Below are 26108 nucleotides of genomic sequence, written 5' to 3'. Positions count from 1 at the left end.
AGTTGTCGGAACACTTCATAATGTAATCCTTGATGTTTGGATTACTCAGAGGAATAAAAATAAAAAAAATTCCCATGATTTCCATTTGTCAGTTTAATTTTAACAAAGGACAACAAGTATGAACTTACCTATGAGTTATGTAAGTTTAAATCAATCAGTGAATCCCTCCTGAGCCTCATTGCCTCCAGCTTTCCATTTAACAGGCCAGCTATGAAGCATTAATAATTAATTAATCTTGTTATACCTACATTAAATAAAATGTTTTTTTATATGAGTGCCTATATGTCTTAAAGACTTCATTGACTTGACAGGCCTGATAAGAAGGTTATTTGTAAATTAAGTTTGTTTTTCAGCATTTTCTCTTCAATGGGAACTTGGTAGCTCTGGGGATTTACAATGGCATACTAAACCTTTCAACTCTAGGTCACTGCTTTGAGTTCAATCCAGGTTAGTTAGAGACATTAAATCATCATCAGAGCTGCTTCAGTGGATGAATGTCCAAATTTACAAAAGTCCCCATCACTAACTGACAATCTGAGCAGACAGCTAAATGACTGAATTGGCATGTACACTAAGCTATACTAAGTGAGGGCTGTGCCACATTGAGATGGCAGTGTTGAGAGAGGCTTGCACTGCAGGTGTTCATACCGCAACTGTTCTGGGGACACAGGACTACTGTTTCCTGAGCTGTCAATCCAGCACCTTTCACAGGCTAAGCAGAAAATTTATTTTAAGAAAAAAAAAAAACAACTTCACTCTGGAAGACTCAAGAATAATTAAGAAAGAGTAAAAACATATACTGCTTATTATTTCTGTTTCTATGGCATTTGCTATCTCTCCCATTGATAGATACTATAATTCAGGGGTGACCAACCTGTGGCTCCAGAGCCAAATGCGGCTCTTCAGAAGTTAATATGTGGCTCCTTGTATAGGCATCGATTCCGGGGCTGGAGCTACAGGTGCCAACTTTCCAATGTGCCAGGGGGTGCTCACTGCTCAACCCCTGGCTCTGCCACAGACTCTGCCCCCCTCCACCCTTTCCCACCCCCGCCATGCCCTCACTCCTTCCCCTACCCCCAGAACCTCCTGCACACCACGAAACAGCTGATCGGGAGGTACCAGGAGGGAGGGGGAGGCACTGATTGGCGGGGCTCCTGGTGGGTGGGAGGCGCTAGGGGCTGGGGTGCTACTGACATATTACTGTTGCTCTTTGGCAATGTACATTGGTAAATTCTGGCTCATTCTCGGGCTCAGGTTGGCCACCCCTGCTATAATTCATGCAACTAAGTTACAGATTTAGAACTAATAATAAAATTGTGTCCAGTTTTATTGCTTTGCTGCCTAGGTATTTCAGCAAATATAATTGTGTTCACTGTAATCATCTACTACTTGCCAAACATTAGGTCTTTACTAAGCACCAGGAACACAAAAAGATACTAATAAGGAAAGGAGGCCATTCCCAAAACTATAATTGAAACTCTGGCTCAACATGAGCCAGTGTTCTCTCTCAACATTCACATATCGTTAAGGATTGCCTGCAACTATGACAAATAGAGAAATGTTCTTTTTCCACCCTGCTTAATTGAAAAACTATGAATGTGCTACAACTGAGAATCTTTGGAGCAGACTAGCTTTAATGTTTATTCATCCAGAGTTGACCCAAGACACTAGCAAACTACAAAATACAAATGATTGCTTTTCATGACTGCCAGGATTTGAAGATTGTTGCTTGCTATAAGCACACATTTCACTATCATAAATATGCAGCTAATTTGCATAATGCTACCTATTTGAGTACTGCTCCCACAGCTTCTACCCTCATTTCAAAATCTTAGAGAACAGGTCCTTATTATCATTAACTTTTTGAAGAAGTGCACACTTTAACTCTGTCACAATTAATCATCCAATGCTTTTGTCTGGCTCCTAAGGAGCAAGCTATCAACATTATTGCAAAACTGCTTAGAATTGTAAATGATCTTTCTGCCTGCTCTCAGGCATTTACTCCGCACACATATTGCACCTTATCATGATAGATAGATAGATAGATAAATACATACATACATACATAAATAAAAGCAGCATGGTTCAAATACAATTTGAGGTTGCTGAAATGAAAGAGCAAAAGAATAATTTTGTGGATAATTTTACCATTTTTACAATATATTCGCTAATTCAGGAGAAAAGTAGTGATACAATTTTAGAATCCTTAGGATGATCTGGATTCTCAAACCTGTTGGTTCCAGATAAACAAGAAATCACATTTTTCCTCAGAACCATTTAAACAGAAAATCTATCAAGTTCGCAGGGCAAACCAATCAGTGAAATAATAACTTAATGTATTTGATATGAAGAGGCAAATCTTTCAGTTTTATGATCAACAAGACCCCTTTGGTTAGTTTTCTTATCCCCGGAGTAACTGGTCATTGTGTATATGAATAGGATTTCTAAGGACTACAGTAAAAATAAAATACAATAAATTGCAATGGACTTTGGTTCTTCTCTCAATATTCATTCTGAATATTTATAATCATTTTAAGTAGCACAGAAATTCTAGTTATAAAAGCAGAGCACATATGTGATAACTTTCATATATATCTCTTTCTCATTCTTACCCCTTGTAAGCAGGGTCTGATTGAGGTCTCCACTGACATCTAGTGAGGCCCTTGAGGGAAAAAACTTCAGTAGCAGACTGTGCTTGCACAGAAATGCCTACTCTGCCTAGGTGCGCAGCAAGATGGACCTGCTTTGCCAAAATGATCAATTTTGCCTGGTTTGGGTTACAAATCACTCTAGTATTCGAATGTGGGAGTACTGAAATGTTGTTCTCCTTACTTTTTGAGTAAAGGGCAGCAGAACTGTGCTTAGCATGCCCGATTGAGGGGGGTCACCCTAAACTGAACCTCACTTGCTAAGCCGGGGTTAGGATGCCAAATCCCAGAGGAGATGAGAGTTGGTGGCAGGTGTTCATACACGGCAGTGTGGACACTGCATAAAGAGTCATAAATACCACTTGACCTGCTGCTCTCCGGTGTTTAACGACAGAGCTGACTGGACTCAATTAAGAGTCCTTGCTTCCAGCTGGTGATTTCTAGAGCTGTCCTAACTGCTGAGCAAGTCTAGGGGCTAAGCCTTAGACCTTGTTTGAGAACAATGAAAGGCAACACAGAAGCTGCACTGAGATTAAGGTTCTACACTACCTGCTGAAATCACTGAGAGCTGGGTTAAGTGGTGGAACCTCAGAATGTGACATGACAGCAGCAACTATGAGCCAGTTACAGAGGTGGCGGCTGCGAGGCATTGCTCAATGCCCACCCCCCCACCCCCCCGAACACACCGCTGAACTCTGGGTCTCTGCTAACCAAGGACCGCCAACTGTGAGTGGGGTGACACGGAGGGGAAGGGGAGTGGTGTGATAAGGGGCATTCCTTTGTTGGACTTTCACACCACAAGGTGAGCAACTGAGACAAAGGACACTGCCCAATGCACTGTGGGGTGGATGTTTGCTTGTGGTCACCTGCTTCTGAATTATGGTTGTGGTGCTTTCCCAAATTAGTGCTGGGTCCCCTTTTCACGTTGAATAAAGGATTTATTTTGTTGTACATGGACTCGGTGCTTGTGAGAGGGGAAGTACTGCCTCTTAGAGGAACCCAGGGTGGTGTTTAGTTTTCAGAGGTTACTGGGTGAGGGCTTAAACCAATTCTATTTTCTGTTGTTGAGAGAAACCCCATGACGCTGAACCCTACCCTTCTTGCTGCCGACTCCACTTGCCAGAAGCGTTACACCCTCCCAATATAAAAATGTTTAGTGCCAAATCTCTTTTAGAGGTGAGAAGATTAATGAATAGATAAAAATTTTCTAACAATTACTTACCCTCATTGTTCCTTTTAAAATTTCCTCACTGGACAAATTAAGGGCTTTACCTTGCTCTCACTGAAGTCAATGGCAACACGCCCCTGAAGTCAGTGGTGCAGGATCAGGGCCTACAAGTTTCTGGGCTAACAAAAGTGGGTAGGGGCAATGGCAAAGGAGACAAACAGGGGATGGCAAAGGATGCTAGATCACAACTATGACCAAAGTTGAAGCAAATGTGTTCCCATCAGCAGCGGGAGGCTCCTTGTGTATGCATGAAGTCAGACTAAATGATCAACAGTCCCTCTGGCCTTTTTTTCTCTCTGTTCTTCTGACACTGAGCTCAGACACAAAAGCAAAGATAACCTGGACCCACAGACGCATTGCTGAATGTTCCTCCCCACACCATGAGAGTGGAAGCAGCTGCAAAGAGGAAAGAGCAAAAAAGCATAAAAAACAGAACTCAAAAGAAAAGATGCACAGAAAAGAAAAAATAAGAAGACAACAGAATGACAGAAGAACAGGGACAGGAAAAGACAGAAGGGAAAGAAAAATGGAGAGAAGGTGAAGAATAGACCAAAGAGGAGACAAAGGAGAACCCAACTGTCAACATATTGTAAGAAGGCGCCAACATAAAAAGGCAAACTGATTCAAACAATTTACCAAATAGCACACCGCATGCGAGTTGAAAGCACACAGTGGTACATTAGTGGTCCCACAGATCTTTTTGGACAAATACCAGGAAAAGCTACAAGTAGTTTGATTTGCCTGAGGATTATAGGGGTTTCCCTTGTGCTAGCCCCTTTGGTTCTGCTTGATATTTATTTCTGAGTTTAACACTTTGCACTGATTGTATTTTACTTATTGGGGTACTAGGGTCATGCTGTACTGTAACTGGATATATTTTAAAATAATAACAAAACTACTGACTTCTGTGATATTTCTCCCTCTTTCATTTCCATTACCCCAGAATCCTTCCCTCCTCTTGCTGAGTCTTCTTCAGGATGGCCCTGGAATCCATCATTTCGTGAACGTGCTTCAGAGAAGTACAGTAGGCAGGCAGCTTTAGCAGCAGGCCCATCAGTCAAAGGTGATGACAGAAATATGGATTAAGGACTTAAAAAGTGCTTTGACAAAAATTTAAAAAACCCAAACCAAAAGCCTTGATAAAACTACTGCCCTGTTCATTTCATCTGGTACAAAGTTGCAGCTGCACAAAAGGGTTTTTTGCATCATGTTCTAATCCAAACAGCCACATGAGTAGCCCTTTTGGAACAAAAAGCAGAGCAGCCATATCTCTCATTTGCAATGAATAAAATGTTGGATGTATTTTTCCTAGGCACACCTTTCTGCAATGAAATACAGATTGTTAATGTTAATTTCTACATACTCACCATAGCAACTGAAGTCGACGTGGATCTAATTTTTTTCCAGCTTGGCTCTGCTTTCTTGAGAACAGCAATTTAAAAAAAAGTATATGCAGCTCTCTTTCCAAATGATATAAACATATCAAGCAACAGTTAAGCTACAACTTTTTATAGCACATACCTGTGATGGCCCATGTGTCTTGCTCGTTTTATGTGTCCAACTCCTTTGCATCCTGCAGTAGGGCATCCTCCATGTTCTAAAGCTTCCACTAATTCCAAGGGACCTATATATTCGGACATATGAGAAATTAGAAAAGTTATGTAAATTTACACACAAGCAAGAACTGGAGGATTACATTAACACATGGAGATGTAAATAGGTACACACCACACAACTTAAAGTACTTATTTAAATGATTTTGCAGAAGTAGGATGGAGACTAATGCAATATGTTTTAAAGAGGAAATAAAAATGTCCTATGTAAATGGACCTCTATAGAAAAACTACATAATTAATAGTCCATTAAAAAGTACACACAATTTAGAGCATGTTTTATTTGTAATATCTTTTAGATTAATCACACTGCAGCTGTAACAATGTTATTTTGAAAGAGCAGAGAGTCAAACTAAGACTTCCTATTGTGCTTAAAGACAGAGATCTGTTCATAATGGATATTGATCTTTGAGGTTCTTAGTTTGAATTTTCCAATAAATGAAGAGGTGGAAATCGATGAAGACAACATTAGTAAGAGCAAGTCATAAATGCATTTTTGACAGCTTACTCCGCTGAACTTTTGGGAATATCTGGTTTTCATCAATGGATAATACATCGAGGATTTAGAGTAGCAGCCGTGTTAGTCTGTATTCGCGAAAAGAAAAGGAGTACTTGTGGCACCTTAGAGTACTCAGAGTGCCACAAGTACTTCTTTTCTTTTTACATTGAGAATTGTGGAGGCTTTGAAGAATATGACTAGACTTTAGGTTTGGTACTCAATCAAACAAGCAGTACACGATCCATGATGTCAGCAAGTCAGACACTGAAATTCTCCAGTTTAGCAGATGGAGAAATCTCTTCTGAACAGCAGCAAACATGAATTGTTTTTAGTATTTTTCTTTCTTGAAAAACACACACACACACACGCATGAAAGACATACGCATGAAAGACAAGATTTACTTAAAGAAATCTTCCTACATGACATACATATTTTCACTCACAGCAAAACAAGAGTGTGTGAGAGAGAGAGATTTAATTCTCAGCCATATTCCAAAACTACACTTTTTTGGAACTCATTTCATGTTACTCTGATTCCAGTGGAGTCACACTGGTGTAATGGTGGCTTAAATGGTGTAATGGAATGGAGAACTGAGCTTCTTATCTTGTTTACATTAAAAAACAAAGTCCATAACCACAATGCAATATTAAAAAAAAAAACAAAAAAAAATCCACACACAAACGCAACCAGACAGACAGCATACACAGAGCTGGATTTTGTGAGTGAATTTGTGTAGCTAACTTTCTTTCACAACTACCTTAATTGTGCATGTGAATGGCTAACTAGATGAAAACCCTGTCTTGCACACACACAAATCAGATACAGAAATGCAGATGCATTTTTAGCATGCATTAGGCACCTGAACTTTGGAACAGTCAGGCCCAGAGTATCCAACAGGTTAATATTAATCTCACCTCTGATTTAAATAACTTTCAAGGATGTTGTTGATAACATCCACAGTGCAGCACATTAAATAGCAGAAATACTATTCCTATTATCGATAAAAAGTTTAGTCAAATTCCTCTGTTCTGCCCTGTCCCAGATAACAGTCCAGGTGGAACCTGAGTGTTAACTCCAGTGCCAGAAGCAACAAAAAAATAAAACTGTTTCTTTGGGTGGAAGTTTGCTCCTGCTAACAAGTTCTTACGGAGGTCAGCCTAGCAGTCAGCGTTAGAACAATGTTCATCCATGGACAGGATCCTAGAGCAGTCTCTAGGAGCTGGAATTGCTGAAAAGTCAGTGCATTCTGTGTAATTCCAGAAGACTGGAAAATTCCAGAAGACTGGAAGAGTGCTAATGTTGTGTCAATATTCAAAAAGGACAAGCTGGATAACCTGATTAACTATAATCCACTTAGCCTGATAACAACCCCAGCCAAAACAACAGAAAGGTTGACATGGGATTAAATTAATAAAGAATTAAAGGACAGGGATATAATTAATGCCCAACAACATGATTTCGTGGAAAATAGATCTTTGTTGAACAAAACTGATTGCATTTTTTGGTGAGATTACAAGTTTGGTTGATAAAGGCAACTACATGGATGTAATATACTTAGATTTTTGTATGGCATCTGACTTGGTACTGAACAACATTCTCATTAAAAATTAGCGCCATACAACATCAATACTGCACATGTTAAATGGATTAAGAACTGGCTAGCAGAGATCTGAGAAAGTAGTTGCAATGGGGATCATCAAATATGGGTGTTTTTAGTAGTGTTCCACAAGGATCAGTTCCAGGCCTGATGTTATTCAACATTACCGTCTATAATTTGGAAGTAAATATAAAACCACTGCTGATCAAATCTGTAACAATCTTAAATGAATCAAACAGTAACACAGAATCTCTACAGATGGAAGTTCCATGCTTGAATAATAAGAGCATAGCAGTAGGAATATACTACTGACCACCTGACCCAAGATGGTGGCGGTGACTGGGAAATGCTTAGGGTGGTTAAAGAGGTTACAAAAAACAGAAAACTCAGTAATAATGAGAGATTTCAACTATTCCATGGTTCGGCAACCTTTCAGAAGTGGTGTGCCAAGTCTTCATTTATTCGATCCAATTTAAGGTTTCGCGTGCCGGTAATACATTCTAACGTTTTTAGAATGTCTCTTTCTATAAGTCTATAATATTTAACTAAACTATTGTTGTATGTAAAGTAAATAAGGTTTTTAAAATGTTTAAGAAGCTTCTTTTAAAATTAAACTAAAATGCAGAGCCCCCTGGACCGGTGGCCAGGACCTGGGCAGGGTGAGTGCCACTGAAAATCAGCTCACGTGCCACCTTTGGTACGCGTGCCATACGTTGTCTACCCCTCAACTATTCCCATATTGACTGAATACATGTCGCCTCAGGATGGGATGGAGAGATAAAATTTCTAACCACCATTAATGACAGCTTTTTGGAGCAGCAAGTCCTGGAACCCACAAGGGGAGAGGCAATTCTTGATTTAGTCCTAAGTGGCACACAGGATCTGGTCCAAGAGGTGAACAGACCTAAATCATTTGATAATAGCAACCATAATGTAATTAAATTTAACATCTTTGTAGGGGGAAAAATACCACAGAAACACACCACAGTAGCATTTAACTTCAAAAGGGGGAACTACACAAAAATGAGGAGGCTAGTTAAACGGAAATTAAAAGGAACAGTCATGAGAGTGAAATGCCTGCAAGCTGCATGGAAACTTTTTAAAATTACTGTAATAGAGGTTCCAACTATATGCATACCCCAAATTAAAAAAAAAAACAACAGTAAGAGGACCAAAAAAAACCCGCCAGCATGGCTAAACAGAGTAAAAGTGATATATAGAGACAAAAAGACATCTTTTAAACTCTGGAAGTCAAATCCTACTACAGAAAATAGAAAGAAACAAACTCTGGCAAGTCAGGTGTAAAAGTATAATTAGGCAGGCAAAAAAGAATCTGAAGAGTAATTAGCATAAGAGACAAAAACTAAAAGCAATTTTTTTTTTTTAAAGTACATCAGAACCATGAAGGATGTTACACATTAGTGGGGCCATTGGATGATGCAGGTGCTTAAGGCGCACTGAAGGAAAACAAGGACCTTGCAGAGAAACTAAATGAATTTTTGCATTGGTCTTCACTGGAGAGGATGTGAGAGAGATTCCCACAGCTAAGCCATTTTTTTTTTTTAGGTGACAGTTCTGAGGAACTGTCCCTCATTGAGGTGTCAATAGAGGTGATTATGGAAACACTGATAAATTAAATAGTAATAACTCATCACCAGCAGATGGTATTCACCCAAGAATTCTGAAGGAACTCAAATATGAAATCGCTGAACCACTGACTGCAGTATGTAACCTAATGCTTAAATCATTCTCTGTACCACGTGACTGGAGGATAGCTAATGTAATGCATATTTTAAAAAAGGCTCCAGAGGCAATCCTGGCAATTACAGGCCAATAAGCCTAACTTCAGTATCAGAAAATTGGTTGAAAATATAGTAACTAACAGAATTATTAGACACATAGATGAAAAAGTGCTGGAGAAGAGTCAACATGGCTTTTGTAAAGGGAAATCATGCCTCACCATGCCTCTTTGGGGAGTAGGGGATCCACAAACATGTGGACAAGTGTGATCCAGTGCATATAGTGTACTTGGACTTTCAGAAAGCCTTTGACAAGGTCCCTCACCAAAAGCTTTTAAGCAAAATAAGCAATCATGGGATAAGAGAGAAGATCCTCTCACAGACCAGTAACTGGTAAAAGATAGGAAAAACAATGGGTAAGAATAAATTATCAGTTTTTACAGTCGAGAGAGGTAAATGATGGGGTCCCCCAAGGATCTGCCCTGGGACCAATGTCATTCAACGTATTCATAAACGATCTGAAAAAGGGGTAAACAGTGAGGTAGCATAGTTTGCAGACAATACTAAATTATCAAGATAGTTAAGTCCAAAGCAGACTGCAAAGAGTTACAAAGGCATCTCTCACAAAACTGGGTGACTGGGCAAGAAAATGAAAGATGAAATTCACTGTTAATAAATGCAAAGTAATGAATGTTGGAAAAACATAATCCCAACTATATACACACACAACAATGGGGTCCAAATTAGCTGTTGCCACTTGGAGTCATCATGGATAGTTCTCTGAAAACATCTACTCAATGTGCAACAGCAGTCAAAAAAAAAAAATCTAACAATGTTAGGAACCATTAGGAAACCGAGAGATAAGACAGATAATATCATATTGCCACTACATAAATCCATGTTACGCCCAGACCTTGAATACTGTGTACAGTTCTTGTCACCCCAGCTCAAAAAAAAATATTAGAAATGGAAAAGGTACAGAGAGGGGCAACAAAAATGATTAGGGATATGGAACATCTTCAATATGAGAAGAGATTAATAAGACTGAGACTGTTCATTTTAGAAAACAGATGACCAAGGGAAGGATATGATAGAGGTGTATAAAATAATGACTGGTGTGGAGAAAGTGAATTAGGAAGTGTTATTTACCCTTTCAAATAATACCAGAATTAGGGGTCACCCAATGAATTTAATAGATGGTAGGTTTAAAACAAACATAAGGAAATACTACACACAATGCACAGTCAACCTATGGAACTCACTACCATGGGAAGTTGTGAAGGCCAAAAGTATCACTGGGTTCAAAAAAGAATTAGAGAAGTTCATGGAGGATAGGTCCACCAATGGCTATTAGCCAAGATGGTCAGGGTTGCAACCCCCTGCTCTATGTGTCCCTAAACCTGTGACTGCTAGAAGCTGGGACTGGACTAACTGATAAATTGCCATGTTCTGTTCAGTCCCTCAGAAGCATCTGGCAGCAACCACTGTCTGAAGACAGGATACTGGGCTACATGGACCATTGGTCTGACTCAAGATGGCCATTCTTATGTAAGCAATTCAACATAAGCTCCCAGTGAGATACTATGTCAAGAAGAGCTCATATGATCCTTGGATGTATAAACAGGGGAGTAGTGATTAGGAGTAAGAAGGTGATTTTGGATCAGTATATGGCTTTGGTGAGACCGATTCTGGAATACTGTGTACAATTCTGATGCCCACATTTTAAAAAGAATGTTGAAAACCTGGAGAGCATGCAGAAAAGAGAGACAAAAATGATTCAAGGATTGGACAAAATGCCTTACTGTGAGAAATGTAAAGAGCTCAATCTGTTTTATTTATCAAAAAGAAGCCTCCGAGTGGCTAAGCACCTTCACAGGGACAAAAATCCCAGGACTAAAGGGCTCTTTAATTTAGCACAGAAAGACTTAATAAGAACCAATAGTTGGGAGCTGATGCCAGAGAAATTCAAACTAGAAATTAGGCAGTTATTTACAACAGAGAGGGTGATTAACTACTGGAACAAACTACCAAGGGAAGTGGTATATTTCTCCATCTTTTGGAATACTCAAATCAAGACTAGATGCCTTTTCTGGAAGATATGCTTTAGTAAAATACAAATTACTCGTCTTAATAGCGGTAAATGGATGAGGTTTAATGTCCTATGAGATACAGTTCAGACTACATTATTTAACAATCTCTTTGGGCCTCCACCTATTTATTCAGTTTAGTCATGAGCAATATTGATGAGTTCCATATGGAGCCATAATTAATCATGCAAAACTGGTGCAAGGACTGGGAGTAGAACAGGAAAATTAAAGGCCTGAGAAGAGGCCTTGGGAGGATAATAACAAGCAAAGCAAACTTTCTAATGCCCATGGCCACATGACAGTGGTTGCTGAGTAGAAAATAGCTGCTATATTTGCCTTTAAAGTCACTGCCTAATGACACTCTTTAGTTCATTATTTTGTAAAGCATGTTGAAATGCCCTGAGTATGAAAGGCAAATACAAAATCTAATTCTATTCTGCTCAATCCCAATACTCATCAACATAATGAAGCAATCCAATAAAGAAAACAATAAGCCAAATACTGAAGAAAATAGCCCTTAAATTGTCACTTCAATCACTCTCACATCTTTCATTAAATAGATACCTGCAAGTCACTGCTCTAATAACCAAACTGTTCATGATCTACAATTGACCATGGTGAGCTTACAACTGGTGATAAATTTAGTGTCAATAATTAGAGATTTAGCAGTTCAAAAAATAAAACAAAAACGCCTTGTCTCTGATTTACTGCTGCAGTTGCACACATTTCAAATGACCAAATTGGCATTTCTCTATTTCTTGGGAAATGATCTGATTGCTAGCTAGAGCAGAGGTGAATTTCAGATAAATCTGGAACCAGATGAAATTTAGACATTTGGGGTTTGGATATGAATTTATGATTTCAAAAACAAACAAAAACCAAGTATTCCTTGACTGTATACTCTGTGGGACTGGCCACTATCAGAGATAGGGTACTATACCTGATGGACCACTGTGCTGATCCAGTATGGCAATTCCTATATTCCATTATTTGTACGTCTATAAAAGAGAAAGGAATCCTGCACCTACACTGAGCCAGCTGAGGGTCAGAGCCATAGGGCCAAATTCTATGCTCGTGTAAATGGACATAGTTCTATTCATTTCAGGGGTAAGCATCAGGCGACTATGAGGAGACAGTGCATTGAGGAGTAGTGTCCTCATCCTCCCTCGCCTCTTATTCCTCAAAGATCTCCTGCTGCTGGGGAATGGTCTGAGGTGGCAGAAACTGATCTTCCCTCTCATCCCAGTGGGCTAGGCCCAGAGCCCTAGAAAACTGCTGACAGTAAGCAGCCCAGGATCCCAGTATGATCACTGGGGGTGTTATACGGCAGAGGTGATGGCATCCAGAGTTGATCCCACCACTTGTGATGACTTGCACTGGACTCTTCTCTGTATCTATGACCCACGTAGAAAGTGTTCCTTTAAGGATGGGCGGGGGAACCCTGTGCAGAGACTGACGAGACTGAATGGACTGAGTGAAAGTCCCCTCTGCCATCCTCCTCAGAGCACTGGAGGAGCCCCAACTGAAAATGGTGGTGAACTGGGTGGTGTTGATGATAAATTGGGTCTGGAGACCGAACTAGTGTTGGTACAGGGGATCCTTGGTGCCCATGATCTGTGAGAACTGCGGTTCCTCTGCTAAAGCTAAGTCCTTCAAGAATCAAAATTCCTGAGGCACCGAATAGGACACCAGTACCGATGCGATGGTCTCTCTGGAAGCCAACAGTACCAATGGTTTAGAACTCTCCACGGGAGATACTGGTGGAAGAGATGCATCTTATCTGGCAGAATGTTTCTCCTGGTCATCCCCGGTCAGTACAGAGGCTCGCTTAGAGCCATGTTTGCTCTTGTAAGAGCTTCTTGGTTTTCCAGCCCTAGTGGTACCAGAGGAACCTGCAGCTTCCATCGTACCAGATCTAGAAATTGACGATTCCAAGACCGCTGACTTAGGAGACTGAGATCTCTTTGGAGCAGACTCTTTATGGGGCAAGTCACAGCCCCTCTTCTTGGGGCCTCTGAAGCTCTCTGAGGTCTCTCCCTTCTTGGGGGAGTGATGAGCCAAGGTCAAAAGGGTATTAGATCTTCCCAGAGACTGGAATATGGGGGAATATGGAATATCCCCTGATCTGGTTCCAATGTGGGACAAAGGGAGTGCTCCATCATCCGAAGCCTCAATTTGATCTCCTGGTTCTTGCTGGCCCTACATTTCAGGAGTAAGCAGAAGTTCACACATTCTGCAGAATGTGTGATTCTCCACAGCAGTGGATGCAGTTGGAGTGGTCATCAATCCAAACCTCCCAGCAAGTGAGGCAATGGCTGAAGCCTTGGGAGCTGGACATACCCTCTTAAGGAGGCAAGTCTCTCTGATAGGAGAAGAGAGGAAAAGAGGTACTCCTCTCGCTAAAACTAAAATCTAACTATCAACTAAAAACTACTACTAAGATTAAAAAGGGATTCTAATAAGATGAGGCATGCTGGAAGAGGACAAGTATTTGAGAGCTTCATAAACATTAACGGATATATTTTCACAAAATCTCTGTGAAATGAGGGAGTATTATCATCCCCACTTAACAGATAGGGAGCTGAAGGGCAGAGAAATAAATCAAGAGTATCCACTAATTCTGGGTGCCCAATTTGACACATCTAGGACTTGATTTTTCTGCTTACTTAGCATACTATATGATTGATTTCAGTAATAGATGTGAGTGCTCAGCACTTCCGCAAATCAGACCCAAGGTCTCAAGTCAATCATCCAGAAAATGAAGAACACGTGAAAAGCTTGGATTAAGTGACTTGACTAGCATCACACACAAACTCTGTGGCACAGACAGGGATAGAATCCAATTCTCCAGAGCAGTATTGAACTGACTAAGCCGTGAGATTGGCCTCTCTAATCCTATGCCTCATTCATTAGACACTTTCCAACTTTCACAAGAAGTGAAAGAATGGTCCTATACAGTCTCCTTCACTACACAACCTTGATTCATCCTTCGAGCACATCCATTCTGTGCAGGAGCTCACAGACTATGTCCACTCTATGTCTCTGGTAGAATCCCTTTCAAACCGGCAGCTTCAAGCCCCCTTTGCAGGCCTGGAGCACAAAAGGGACTAAGCCTACTTTGAGCATCTGGCACCACATTTTAATCAAGTGCCTTTTCAAAAAGTCTGCACCGTGTAGGGCCTCGAAAACAAGTTAACATTCCAAAATATGGAGAGAGGACCCAGGGACAAAATCCTGGCCCAACTAAAGTCAATAAGAGTTTTGCCACTCATTTCAGTAGGGTCAGGAATTCCCCATAGATTCCTCTAGTATACAAGTGTAATTCTTATGCATAATTGTTAAATTTCATTTACAAGATCAGTGAAGTCACCTCTTAAAAAGCAATTAATTATGCCAAATCTCAATAAATTATGCGTTTTGTTATAAACATCACATCTACTTATTTTATATTGCATACAGCAACTGCTGCCTTCCTATGAACTGGGTCACAGAGAAAGCATTACACAAATTACACATGCCCCTCACCATAATTTTAAAATTATACCATCTTATGATTTCTCTTACTAAGAGGAGGCTGAAGAGGGTGTCCAGTTTTTGCACACCAGCCTGCGGGATGGATATCGGGGCTATCCGCATCAGTCCAATAATCATAAATACTATCCCAGCCATCGAAGTGCACCTAAAAGCAAAAGAAAAACCATCAGAAAAATTCTTTATAAAGTCATTTTACCTCAACAATCTTCCAAAATGTTAGGCTTTATAATGTCAGCTTCTTTAGAGAAATAACATGAGAAAACTGTAGACATTACACAGCTGTATAAACTAGATTTTGGGCATTAGTTTGCTTCCACTGAAGAGAAAGGAAGTTTGTTGTTTACTTAAGTGGGAGCAGAATGGGTCTCTGTGTGTGTTACACTGTCAGGCTCAAAATATACACGTACATTTAGACAGTTATAATGTTTATGTATATACACTAACACTTTAAGGGCCAAATTATGTCCTCCCTCTCTCTCAAAGGGCTCTAAACATTTAGAACAGTCAAATTCCTATTTTAAACAGGAGTTAACCCAGTACATAGACTTTGTAAAGGGCCTCTGCACAAGGATGAATTTCACCACCCCCAAAAACAAAGGGATCTATAGCAATTGTAAAATTTGACTATTAAGGGTAAGGAATTAAATCAGATGAGAGACCGAACTGTGATTCTGTAGACGATAATCACTGATTTTCTTCAGGTTGGAACCAAAGATCTGCAACTCTAACTAACTTACTTAAATTATTGTACTAATGAAGACCTTGGATCTTTATTTCTTATGATCTTATTTATAAAATGTACATAAAAGGCTATTTCAATATACAATATGAAGTTAATTAAACTGCAAGGGTCACAAATATTGACATTTTAATATATTAGACTGGATATTTTTTTGACAGGACCAAACTAATTTATGCAGAAAATATGTAGGTGTGCAGATATTAATTTTGATGACTTCACACCCTTTGTTAATTTGGATTCAAAATGAAATGTCAATTGTATTTGCTGCCTGAAATATCATGTATGCATAAGAACTCTCCGCACACTGTAGAAAGAAATATCCTTCATATTCATTTAGCTAGTGAGCATTCCAGAAAATGCCAGTATTTTAACAGTTAAAAGACTCAATAAGTAAAATGATTTATAAACCAAAGCAGAAAATAACCCAGACATACAAGTCTTCTGAAAAAACAGCAAACGCTTTAGCAAACAGCATTTGAAATTAATCCAATCTAAAGTCCAGAATTAATATAAGTTTCTACACCTCAGAAGCTCCTGACAGGGAGAAAGGAAATCTTTATTTATTCATTCATTCTTTTTAGATTTTCCCTGTCTCACTTGGGCTTTTGCAGGGTGGAAATTATAGAGAAAGATTTTATTCATCTATCCCAAATATTTTATGAGCCCTAATACAAAAATCACAGCAATCTTTTGATATTGGGTATTATTAAGTCATCAACATTCTTCTATAAAACAACTTTTATCTCAACTATTCCCAATGCAATTTCCCAACACACTCATCCTTTATTCCTTAGCTTCTATTTCAGCACATCACTGACTAAAAAAACAATAGAAATGCCACTTCCAAAGAAATTACTTGTGTATTAATCAGTAAGGAGGATGAGAGTGAGTTTAGCAGTGCATCAGTGTGATTCATATCTTCCTGTGCAAACTATCAAGGTCCTTAATTTTGGAACTTCAGTATTTATTTTACAAAACAGTCAACATGCTGTAAACAGGACGTCCAATTTAGAGAGAGAGAGAGACAGAGAGAGATTGACTTACTTTTATCCTGTGGTCATCAATATCTACAACAGTTGCTACTCTGATAAGTACTGGATTCCTCTTGTCAACTACCTCAAGTTTCATATTTTTCTGAAATCCATGAGATGGTTTCTACAATGAGAGATGATGGGTATTTCAATGAAACGTAAAAAAACTGTTATAAAATATAAGGGCAATCATTCCCCTCCAAAAAAAATCCAAACCAAAACATAAAAACTGTTGTATTAAAATAACTTAGTCTAGAAAAATAATTTACTTCTCTAGGAGTTTAGTCTCATCACTTCAAGCCCCCCAGGTAAATAAAATCACCATTAATGCTGTAAAGATCTTTAATGCTATAAGTTTCCCCCAAACACTCTAGAAATGTTTTTAGAGCATTTCCACCTCTATGAAACAGCATACTGCACAATAATTCTACATATTGTATCTCCTTACACTCACACACTTTCATCATAGATCAAATGGCACTTTAAATTATGATTACATTTACAAGTTTGCCATAGAGGTTACAGTGTGACCCAAGGGCCTCTTGAGGCCAACTAGCAGATAGCGCAGGGATGCATAAGAGTTACAGGAATCCCATGGGTCTGGTATTTACATAATTGTTCACCAAAGAGTGTCATAAAGTCTCTACTGAAAGCCTGTGTCACAATGGTCAACATTGTCTTTGAAAAATGTATGTGCAGGTAGCATGTAAGGAGACACATTTATGTATTAGAAATTATGTTCTTAAAGTCTTGAAGTTAAAGGCAGGTTCCACCAGACAGGTGATGGGAGACATGCATTTCCCTGCCATTGCGTAACTTACAATGCAAGTCTATCTGCATACTGAGTCAAATGCTAAAGAAGATTCTGTGGAGTCATCAGGAGAAGAAAATTAACAGGAAGAGGTGAACAGTGGTGGGGTGGGGGACCCCCGTTTACAGGAGAAGAACAAAGGACAGGTCTAATACATCTAGGGATTCAGGGAGATGCTCTGGCATCCTTGGTCTTATGAAAGCCATCCTGGTTGAAAAATGCTGTGAGGAGGACTTTGGGTAACCAGAAAGGAGTACTTGTGGTACCTTAGAGACTAACAAATTTATTTGAGCATAAGCTTTCGTGAACTACAGCTCACTTCATTGGATGCATTCAGTGGAAAATACAGTGGGGAGATTTATATACATAGAGAACATGAAGCAATGGGTGTTACCATACACACTGTAAGGAGAGTGATCACTTAAGGTGAGCTATTACCAGCAGGAGAGCGGGGGTGGGAGGGTGGGGGAGGGGGGACACCTTTTGTAGTGATAATCAAGGTGGGCCATTTCCAGCAGTTGACAAGAATGTCTGAGGAACAGTGGGGCGTGGGGGGGGGATAAACATGGGGAAATAGTTTTATTTTGTGTAATGACCCATCCACTCCCAGTCTCTATTCAAGCCTAAGTTAATTGGATCCAGTTTGCAAATTAATTCCAATTCAGCAGTCTCTTGTTGGTTTTGAAGTTTTTTTGTTGAAGAATTGCAACTTTTAGGTCTGTAATCGAGTGACCAGAGAGATTGAAGTGTTCTCCAACTGGTTTTTGAATGTTATAATTCTTGATGTCTGATTTGTGTCCATTTATTCCTTTACGTAGAGGCTGTCCAGTTTGACCAATGCACATGGCAGAGGGGCATTGCTGGCACATATCACATTGGTAGATGTGCAGGTGAATGAGCTTCTGATAGTGTGGCTGATGTGATTAGGCCCTATGATGGTGTCCCCTGAACAGATATGTGGACACAGTTGGCAATGGATAGGTTCCTGAGTGAGTGGTTCTGTTGTGTGGTTGCTGGTGAGTATTTGCTTCAGGTTGGGGGGCTGTCTGTATCGCTTGCCCTGGACACTGCTGTGGTAGCGGCGGCAGTGGCTGGGGGCCCCGGGGCCCTTTTATATTGCCCAGGCCCCTGGGCAATTGCCCCTTTTGCCCCCAGGTCGGCATGCGTGCTCCAGGGGCATGCTTGGAGAATATCTATCACTAACCTGCAAACTGATGGCAGTGCCTGCGTGGACTGAGAAGGGAGTACTTGTGTTGCCTGTGGCAAGTGGAGCTGGGGAGCTGATCCCTGGCAGGCACAGACAAGGCTTCTTCATGTAGGTGACATCAAGGTGCCTCACAATCCTGGGTATCCCAAGGAAGCATCACACATGGTAATTGTGAATCTGACTAGTCAGTGACGAGCCCACCCAGAAGTGGTACCTCCTGTCCCATGGGGCTTGCCCCGGCTCCATAGGTGCTAGAGTCAGCAGAGGCCAAAAGGCCATAGCCCTCCCCACTTTCTAAAACAGGGAATTCAGCGCACCCTACTTTTTAAAACCTGGCTGGAAGGAGCACACTATGGCACAGGCCAGCTGGCCAACATCCTAAATGCCGGCAGCCAGGCCCTCACCTACCGGCTGCCAAAACCCCAGTGGTGGTCCCTCTCAGTAGCGGGGACCAACTGGGTCTGGGAAGCAGAAAGGACCCACTACCTGAAGACCTTGCGCTCACCAACAGGAGAGTAAGGTAAGGAGTTGGGGGAGGCAGAGTGTTAGACTGTTGGGAGTAGGGGAAAGGCAGGGGCTCCAGGAGGGTCAGGCTGCTGTGGGGGGGCTCCCTCCAGGGCTCTGGGGGGAGGGCCTTGGCTCCCCACTTTTGCAGTCCTTCTGGCACCCATGTCTGGGTCCACTCTGGGCATTGCAAGGTGGTGCATGTGGCCACAGTGCTACATAGGTTTAGCACATCTGCCCCTCTATAGAAGGAAATGGAAGGGTGGATGCGTCAAATGTGAGTGGTGCTGTGACCATGTGATCACAGCACCCGAACTGGAGAGCCAGGCCAGCTCCACAAGACAGGAGCCACTGCTGCAGGGTGAGTGCAGGATGTAGTCACTAGCCAAACCTCTCCCCTGCTACATGCCGGGCCTCGTCTTTCTATACCCGTACTACATAATCCACTTATTCTGCCCCACCCTCCCTCTCCCAAAAAGAATAGGACTGTGAGAAAAGGCAGGACAGGGATGAATGAGGATAGGGGAGGTTAGAAGATGTGTTACTACCTGGAACTTCTCATGGTCACCAGCCCCACGGCCATGAGTGAGGACTCCCCTCCACACAACAAATGCATGCAACATCTCACTTGGCTTGGCTATTCTGGATGAAAACTCAGGATTTGGCCATGCTTGTTAAAATTTTGTAGTGAAAAGTGTTGTAAGCCAGTAACTAAACCTCAGTGAACTACAGCAGATGGCTGGAATTCTGGGCTAGCACCACATTTCTGCTTTACTTTAATGAATTTCTTAGCAACGTGATAGTATTCAAAAACGTTGGACTTGAACCTCAGAAGCTCACAAAAACAGACAGAAGGTCAGCCTAGGGAGCCACGAATTTCATGTCTATTGTTCGCTCCCATAACGATGCCTTCTACTTTCTTGAATAAGCCACTTGTCTTGTTGTGCCTGTAACGTGGAGACAATAATACTCACTCACCTCTCCCCGAGGTGTGCTGGGAGGACTCATTAGCTAGCTAAGTATTATTAGTATAAATTAGTCAAAAGTCTCAGGATTTATAGCGATGAAAAATTTTCTGATTTCTCACAGTAATTTCAAAACTCACATAAAAAAATAAAACATCTACTGTACATTAGCTAATTGGAAGCATGAACACTATGTAAACATTCTCTCACCACTTTAAAAGCCCTTGCAGGTGCAGGTAAAGAATTGGTTTCTTCCAAATATTTTTCCCAAGAAAAATGTTTGGCATGTGGATAATCTAATAGAAAAAAATATAAAAGCAAGGTTTAATGATGTCATATAAGTATTATGATGTAACATACATTACAGCACATTAATCTAGAGAATTCATAATAAGGCAAGTAAATATTTGTTATAATATTTTATAAATCTAAAGAATAAATAAAGCAACTACAATAAGCAGCACTTATCTGAACATTCTAGCTGCCTATGACACATACTCCCTATTAATCAAAGAAATAGAAACCCCACAACACACAATACTGAGTGACCAGCAGCACAAAAATAAACTACAACTGCTCTGGATTTGAGAAGGTAAGTAACAAAGATTGGACGTCTATCCACTTCTATGCATTCAAGACAGTGCTTCACCCTTAATCCTGTATTCTACAGGTTTAAGGTTATTGTGCCAATACTAATCAGAACTTACGATAGTCATGTATCAGTTTAAAATGTATGTGACCATCTACCAACTTTCATTTTTAAGTGAAGTTGTTTCAACCAAAACTATTGTAATACTTTCTAAATTTAGGATATCTCTGATACAGACATCATGGTTTGTGGGGTGGAGGAGGAGGACTCATTCTAAGAAAATGAGATTGTCCTGTTTAATATGTCTTACACCAAAAAAGTGTTTTCTTTTAAAGAACAAAGAGTGCTTGCCCCTGACGTTGTATGAGAACTAAATGTTTAAGTGTTGACTCATGACATGACAGTGAATTTACACCAGTATCTTGTGTTTTATGAAGTTTGCCAAATAACAGGTTGTAATTAACTTATTGGCAAATTCGAATTTTACAGTACATGTTCAGGTTGTTCTGGAAGTAGCTTTGTGCTCTAGAATTTGATGCCTCAAAATGTTTCATGACTTCCCCAGGCTGCTGAGCAGTAGGATATTTCTCAACTTGGTAAGTAGGTCTAGCTGGCTAAGTACAGTTTTCCATGTTGTCAGGCCACAGATGTCTGTGATCTGTGCTTTCATTATCCCACATGGCAGCAAAACTTATGCCCTTAACTTCAAATCCTCTATCTTCAACACCAAATGAATGCAGAATTGGCCAATATACCTTTTATTTTACTATTCTCAGTCATACACAGATTTTTTGTTTCTAAACAAAGTTACATAAAAGCTTTTGCAATGGTACCATATTAGTGACATTCAAAAAGGGTTTCTAAACAAGGAATATCTGTTTTCTCACTACAAATCTATGAAACAACAGTGCATGGGGTGGGAGAATTGGAGAGCAAAAACTTGAATTTTCTGAATAAAGATACGTAAGTCACAAACCGTCTTCACAGAGAAAAGCACAGTATTTGTAATGAGGTCCTACATAGTCACATAGCTAGTGCAGCAGTTCATGTTCTGCAAAAATGACTTCCTTTCACTGAAACTCTCCTACAGGATGCATGAAAAACATTCTGGACGATATCTCTCACCACAGTTCCCTGACTTCATTTTATTTAACGGAACATTCCTCTGATTCCTGCAAAGTTCAACGCCTCGAAAATATAAACCTCCTCCAACTTGCTGATGGCCTCCTAGGTGTGGGTTGTACTTTCCTTCCTGTATATGACTGTAAATGTACTCTCTGAAACTGCCACACTTGTCTCTTGGTGTAGTCAAACACTAATGTTATATCTGCGGCTCCTTCCAGGTTGAGTTCTATTTTTGCAAACAATATTCAGCAGGCCCCCTTAACTCTGGATTTCTGTTTCTGAACACACAATGATCTCTGAGTGCTTCTCTTAGATGCCAACCAAAATGGCAGGTTGTGAACAGCTGTCTAAGATAAGCCAGGAAATCAAATAGGCTTTCCTATTTTCTATTTCTTTTGATTTCTTACGTGAATCTCAGACCTCTTAGCTAGGAATTTAGTTGGGGGAACATATTGCTTTTTAAATAATTCAGCCAAGTCCTCCTAGTTCATATATCTCAGTTCCTAAAAGAAAAGTCTTTGAGGACTACAAATGCCTCTCTTTCCAAACAGAGATGAAGAATGGAAATTTTTATTAAGATTCTTCAACACCATCAGCATAGAAATACTGCTGAGACCTTTGTACATAAAATGGTTACATCGCATTAGAGGTGACAGATCGTTCAATGGTTTGAGCATTGGTCTGCTAAACCCAGTCTTGTGAGTTCAATCCTTGAGGGGGCCACTTAGGAATCTGGGGAAAAAACTGGGGATTGGTCCTGCTCTGAGCAGGGGGTTGGACTAGACGACCTCCTGAAGTCCCTTCCAACCCTGATATTCTATGATTAAATCCTACACATTTTACATCAGAGGGATTCATCAACTTCCCCACAAATTATCATCATTTTCCTCTTTTCTTCTCAGACAGATCTCTTGCCTCACTGCTAACATGGCAATTGCCTTGTTATTTCTCCAAATCCAATAAGTTTTTTATTAGATCAGACTTTAATTGGATCAGAATAAGAAAAAACAAACAAACAAACAAAAAATGAACAGAGCTAGCACACTCAGAGGTTTCCTTGGTTACAAGCTACATGCAGCTAATTTCATTCTTGGGTATCCAAACAAGCTCTAACCAGTGGCAATTACTGCTAAAAGACAAGAATTGTTTTTAAACTCTGGCACACAGAATGTTCCAGACCTTAAAGGGCAGTAACCACACACAGTCACCACCGTTCTCAAAATTTTACTTTAACAGACAGAATGACTGACTCTAAATCACATACGTTCTACAAGAAAGAAATCTCCAAGTTTTTTCCATTAATTCTCTCATGGTTATTTTTATACCGAATATTCTAGAATTACTTACATAAATTTGGAAGACCAACAGGCACTACAGACCTGTCTCAAAGGAATTTAACAACTTTGCTAAACAGCACTTCTTTTTACAAGCTATAGCTCAAGCTACTTTCTATGGAATAGTCTTAATGATCTCCAGTATGGAGGGGATTCCAGTTAATCCAACACACAATATCCCAAAATAAATGCTTGCTTTCTTGTTTTCAGTAAGCGCTCTCTCTCTCTATTGCATGCTCACTCTCACCCTGGTTTCCTTTCTTTCTGAGAGTCATAGAATCATAGAATATCAGGATTGGAAAGGACCTCAGGAGGTCATCTAGTCCAACCCCCTGCTCAAAGCAGGACCAATCCCCAATTTTTGCCCGAGATCCCAAACGGTCCCCTCAAGGATTGAACTCACAACCTTGGGTTTAGCAGGCCAATGCTCAAACCACTGAGCTATTCCTCCCCCCAAAAGTCCTTACCACTTTTGTTCCCTTGATTACACAGGGCTAGCCACCCACTTATCCACTAAGACCCAGATTTTTAAAGGTATTTTGGTATACCTGCGCTCATCTCGGTTGATGTAAGAACTTGAAATCTCATTTTCCAAAAGTATTTCGGTACTTGATATAGTAACATTAATGATGCATGCACAAATTTAGTATCTTTTTGTGCTATATTAATGAGACAGTTATCCATGAAGATATGCCATGGGAATTTGGAGATGGTTGAAAAGGAAAACAGAATAAAACAAATCACTCGGTTCCTTCTCTGTTTCTTTTCTCTATGGAGTTCTCTTTTGCTTTGCTTTTATCTATATATTTTTTCTCCTTATTTCTTTTTGCGTGATGGGCTGAATTTACTTACAGGTTCTGGAGTCTTGGTGCTGAAATTGTGAGAGATATTGCAATGACATGCAATATCTTCAGGGACTATATTGTATTAAATGTATACAATGGTTTATGTACAATTGTATTCTACTCCAAGGGGAAGAATTACCACAGCTACTAAACTATTTAGAGAGTTACCACCCCCTGGAGTAGTTTGCATACAGGTTCAAGCTGGATTTTCCAGAGAATAGGAGACAAAGAAAGGACTTTTGGCATAAAAGGATGACCTTGAATTTACACAAGGTCTTCCTGCTGATCCAGCAAACAGACAGGACTTTCTGTCCATGGGGCAATCCATGAGGAAGGGTTGGAAAGATTTTGACCTACTAGAGCCCCATACGACTGATGGGTGACCTAAGGTAAGCTTTTAGCATGCATATAGGAACTTCTATTGTGTTTATGTTTTCCTTGTAATGCTTTTACCTTAAGAATAAATGTGCTTGCTTATAAAGAACCATGGTAATGTCACAGAGTCCTTGGTGGGATTAGGCAGCCCAGTGGCTAGCACATATAGGGCCACCTCCCTAAGGGCAGGTCTTGCAGTCCAGACCCTCTTTTAATCAGAGGTGTGGTGAGGTGGGCAGTGAGGGGAGCCCAGGCCCACCCACTCCACCAGGCTTTGACCCAGCTAGGAGGGTCAACAGTGTTTGGCCCTCAAAGGTGCCCTCTGAGTTACGCCCCCGACCACTTCCTATTGTCTGCTGTTCTCACTCTTCCCCCCTTCCCTGTCCCCCCCCAGCTTCCAGTTGAAATATAAGGTGACAAGCAAAAGAAAAGGCAATCAAACCCTCAGACCCAACTGGGCTCAGCATACAGTCTTAGTCCCTTGTGGAAGCTTCTCTGGCACTTTTCTCAGGAGCCTTTTGGGTAGCCTTTCTGTCCTCCTCCCCAGCCTCCCCGTTTCTGAGCTGGATTGCTCCCTTTTCAACCCTTCCTTCAGCTGGAGCATGCTCTACAGGGCTGGTGCTACCTGGGCCCAGTACTGTCCTTTAACCTCTTCCAGCCCAGTGTGGGGTTTGTATACTCCATCACCGGTAACTTGTAACTGCTTGCAATACACTGTTCATAGCCCTTGGAGAGAAAGCAAAGCACAGGTGCTAGCCTCTAGGCAGCGTAAGGTGGGGAGCTGTACAGCCCTAAAAACTCCTGGTTGAAGGGAGTAGGTTAAAGGTCTCTATTCAGTGACAGGTGATGGCTGCAAACTTGAGATCTGACTGGGAACTCTGGGAGTGGCCCACAAAGGGGGTGGGAGGGAGATATGGGTGCAATTACCTGAAACTGTGACAAAAATATCAACAGCATATATGCCAGGTTTACAGAGTTGTTGCATTAGACAAATATCTGCATGCGAACCAAATCTGGAAGTTAGACCCTTCCACATGGGTTGCCCTCCACTGGACAGAAAGTCTGTCTGTTTGCTGGATCAGAAGGAAGACCTTGTGTAAATTCAAGCTCATATTTTCATACCAAAGGTCCTTTCTTTGTTTCGTAGACTCTGGAAAACCCAGCTTGAAGCAGTATGCAAACTGTTCCGGGAAATGGGGGGGATAAACTCTCTAGATAAGACTCAGATGGTCCACCTTAATCACTTGCCATTGTTTTTAGTTACTGTAGGAGCTGTGGTAATCCTTCCCCATTTATACATTTAATACAATATAGTCCCCAAAGAGATTGCATGGCATTGCAATATCTCTCACAATTTTCAGCACTAAGACTCCAGAACCTGTAAGTAAATTCAGCCCATCACACAAAAAGAAACAAGGAGAAAAAAATATAGAGGCAAAGAAAAGCAAAAGAGAACACGAGAGAGAAAAAGTAGAAAAGAGGTAGACAGGCTATTTGTCTCATTCTATTTCACTTTTTGACCATCTCTAGGCTTTTCCCTGGGAATATCTTGTATGGATAACTGTCTCATTAATTCAGCACAGAAAGATATCAAATTTGTGCATGCATCATTCAATTTAATATATCAAGTGCTT

General features: G+C 40.5%; 1 protein-coding gene across 1 annotated transcript in view; it reads right to left on the bottom strand.

Annotated features, from left to right (window-relative positions):
• The window catches only part of L3MBTL3 (L3MBTL histone methyl-lysine binding protein 3), a 137569-nt gene that overhangs the window by 38807 nt on the left and 72654 nt on the right, over positions 1–26108 (bottom strand). Inside the window, exons 12-15 of the mRNA XM_077811739.1 lie at positions 20417–20502; positions 16733–16843; positions 14977–15091; positions 5398–5500 (exon numbers count right to left, since the gene is read on the bottom strand). Coding sequence (XP_077667865.1) covers positions 5398–5500; positions 14977–15091; positions 16733–16843; positions 20417–20502 — 415 coding nt within the window. The remainder of the gene's footprint in view (positions 1–5397; positions 5501–14976; positions 15092–16732; positions 16844–20416; positions 20503–26108) is intronic.

The sequence above is a fragment of the Eretmochelys imbricata genome, chromosome 3, assembly GCF_965152235.1.
Source record: "Eretmochelys imbricata isolate rEreImb1 chromosome 3, rEreImb1.hap1, whole genome shotgun sequence".
In the NCBI taxonomy this organism is placed as follows: Eukaryota; Metazoa; Chordata; order Testudines; family Cheloniidae; genus Eretmochelys; species Eretmochelys imbricata.
Note: the sequence above shows the minus strand (reverse complement) of the source record. Positions and strands in the feature narration are given on the sequence as shown.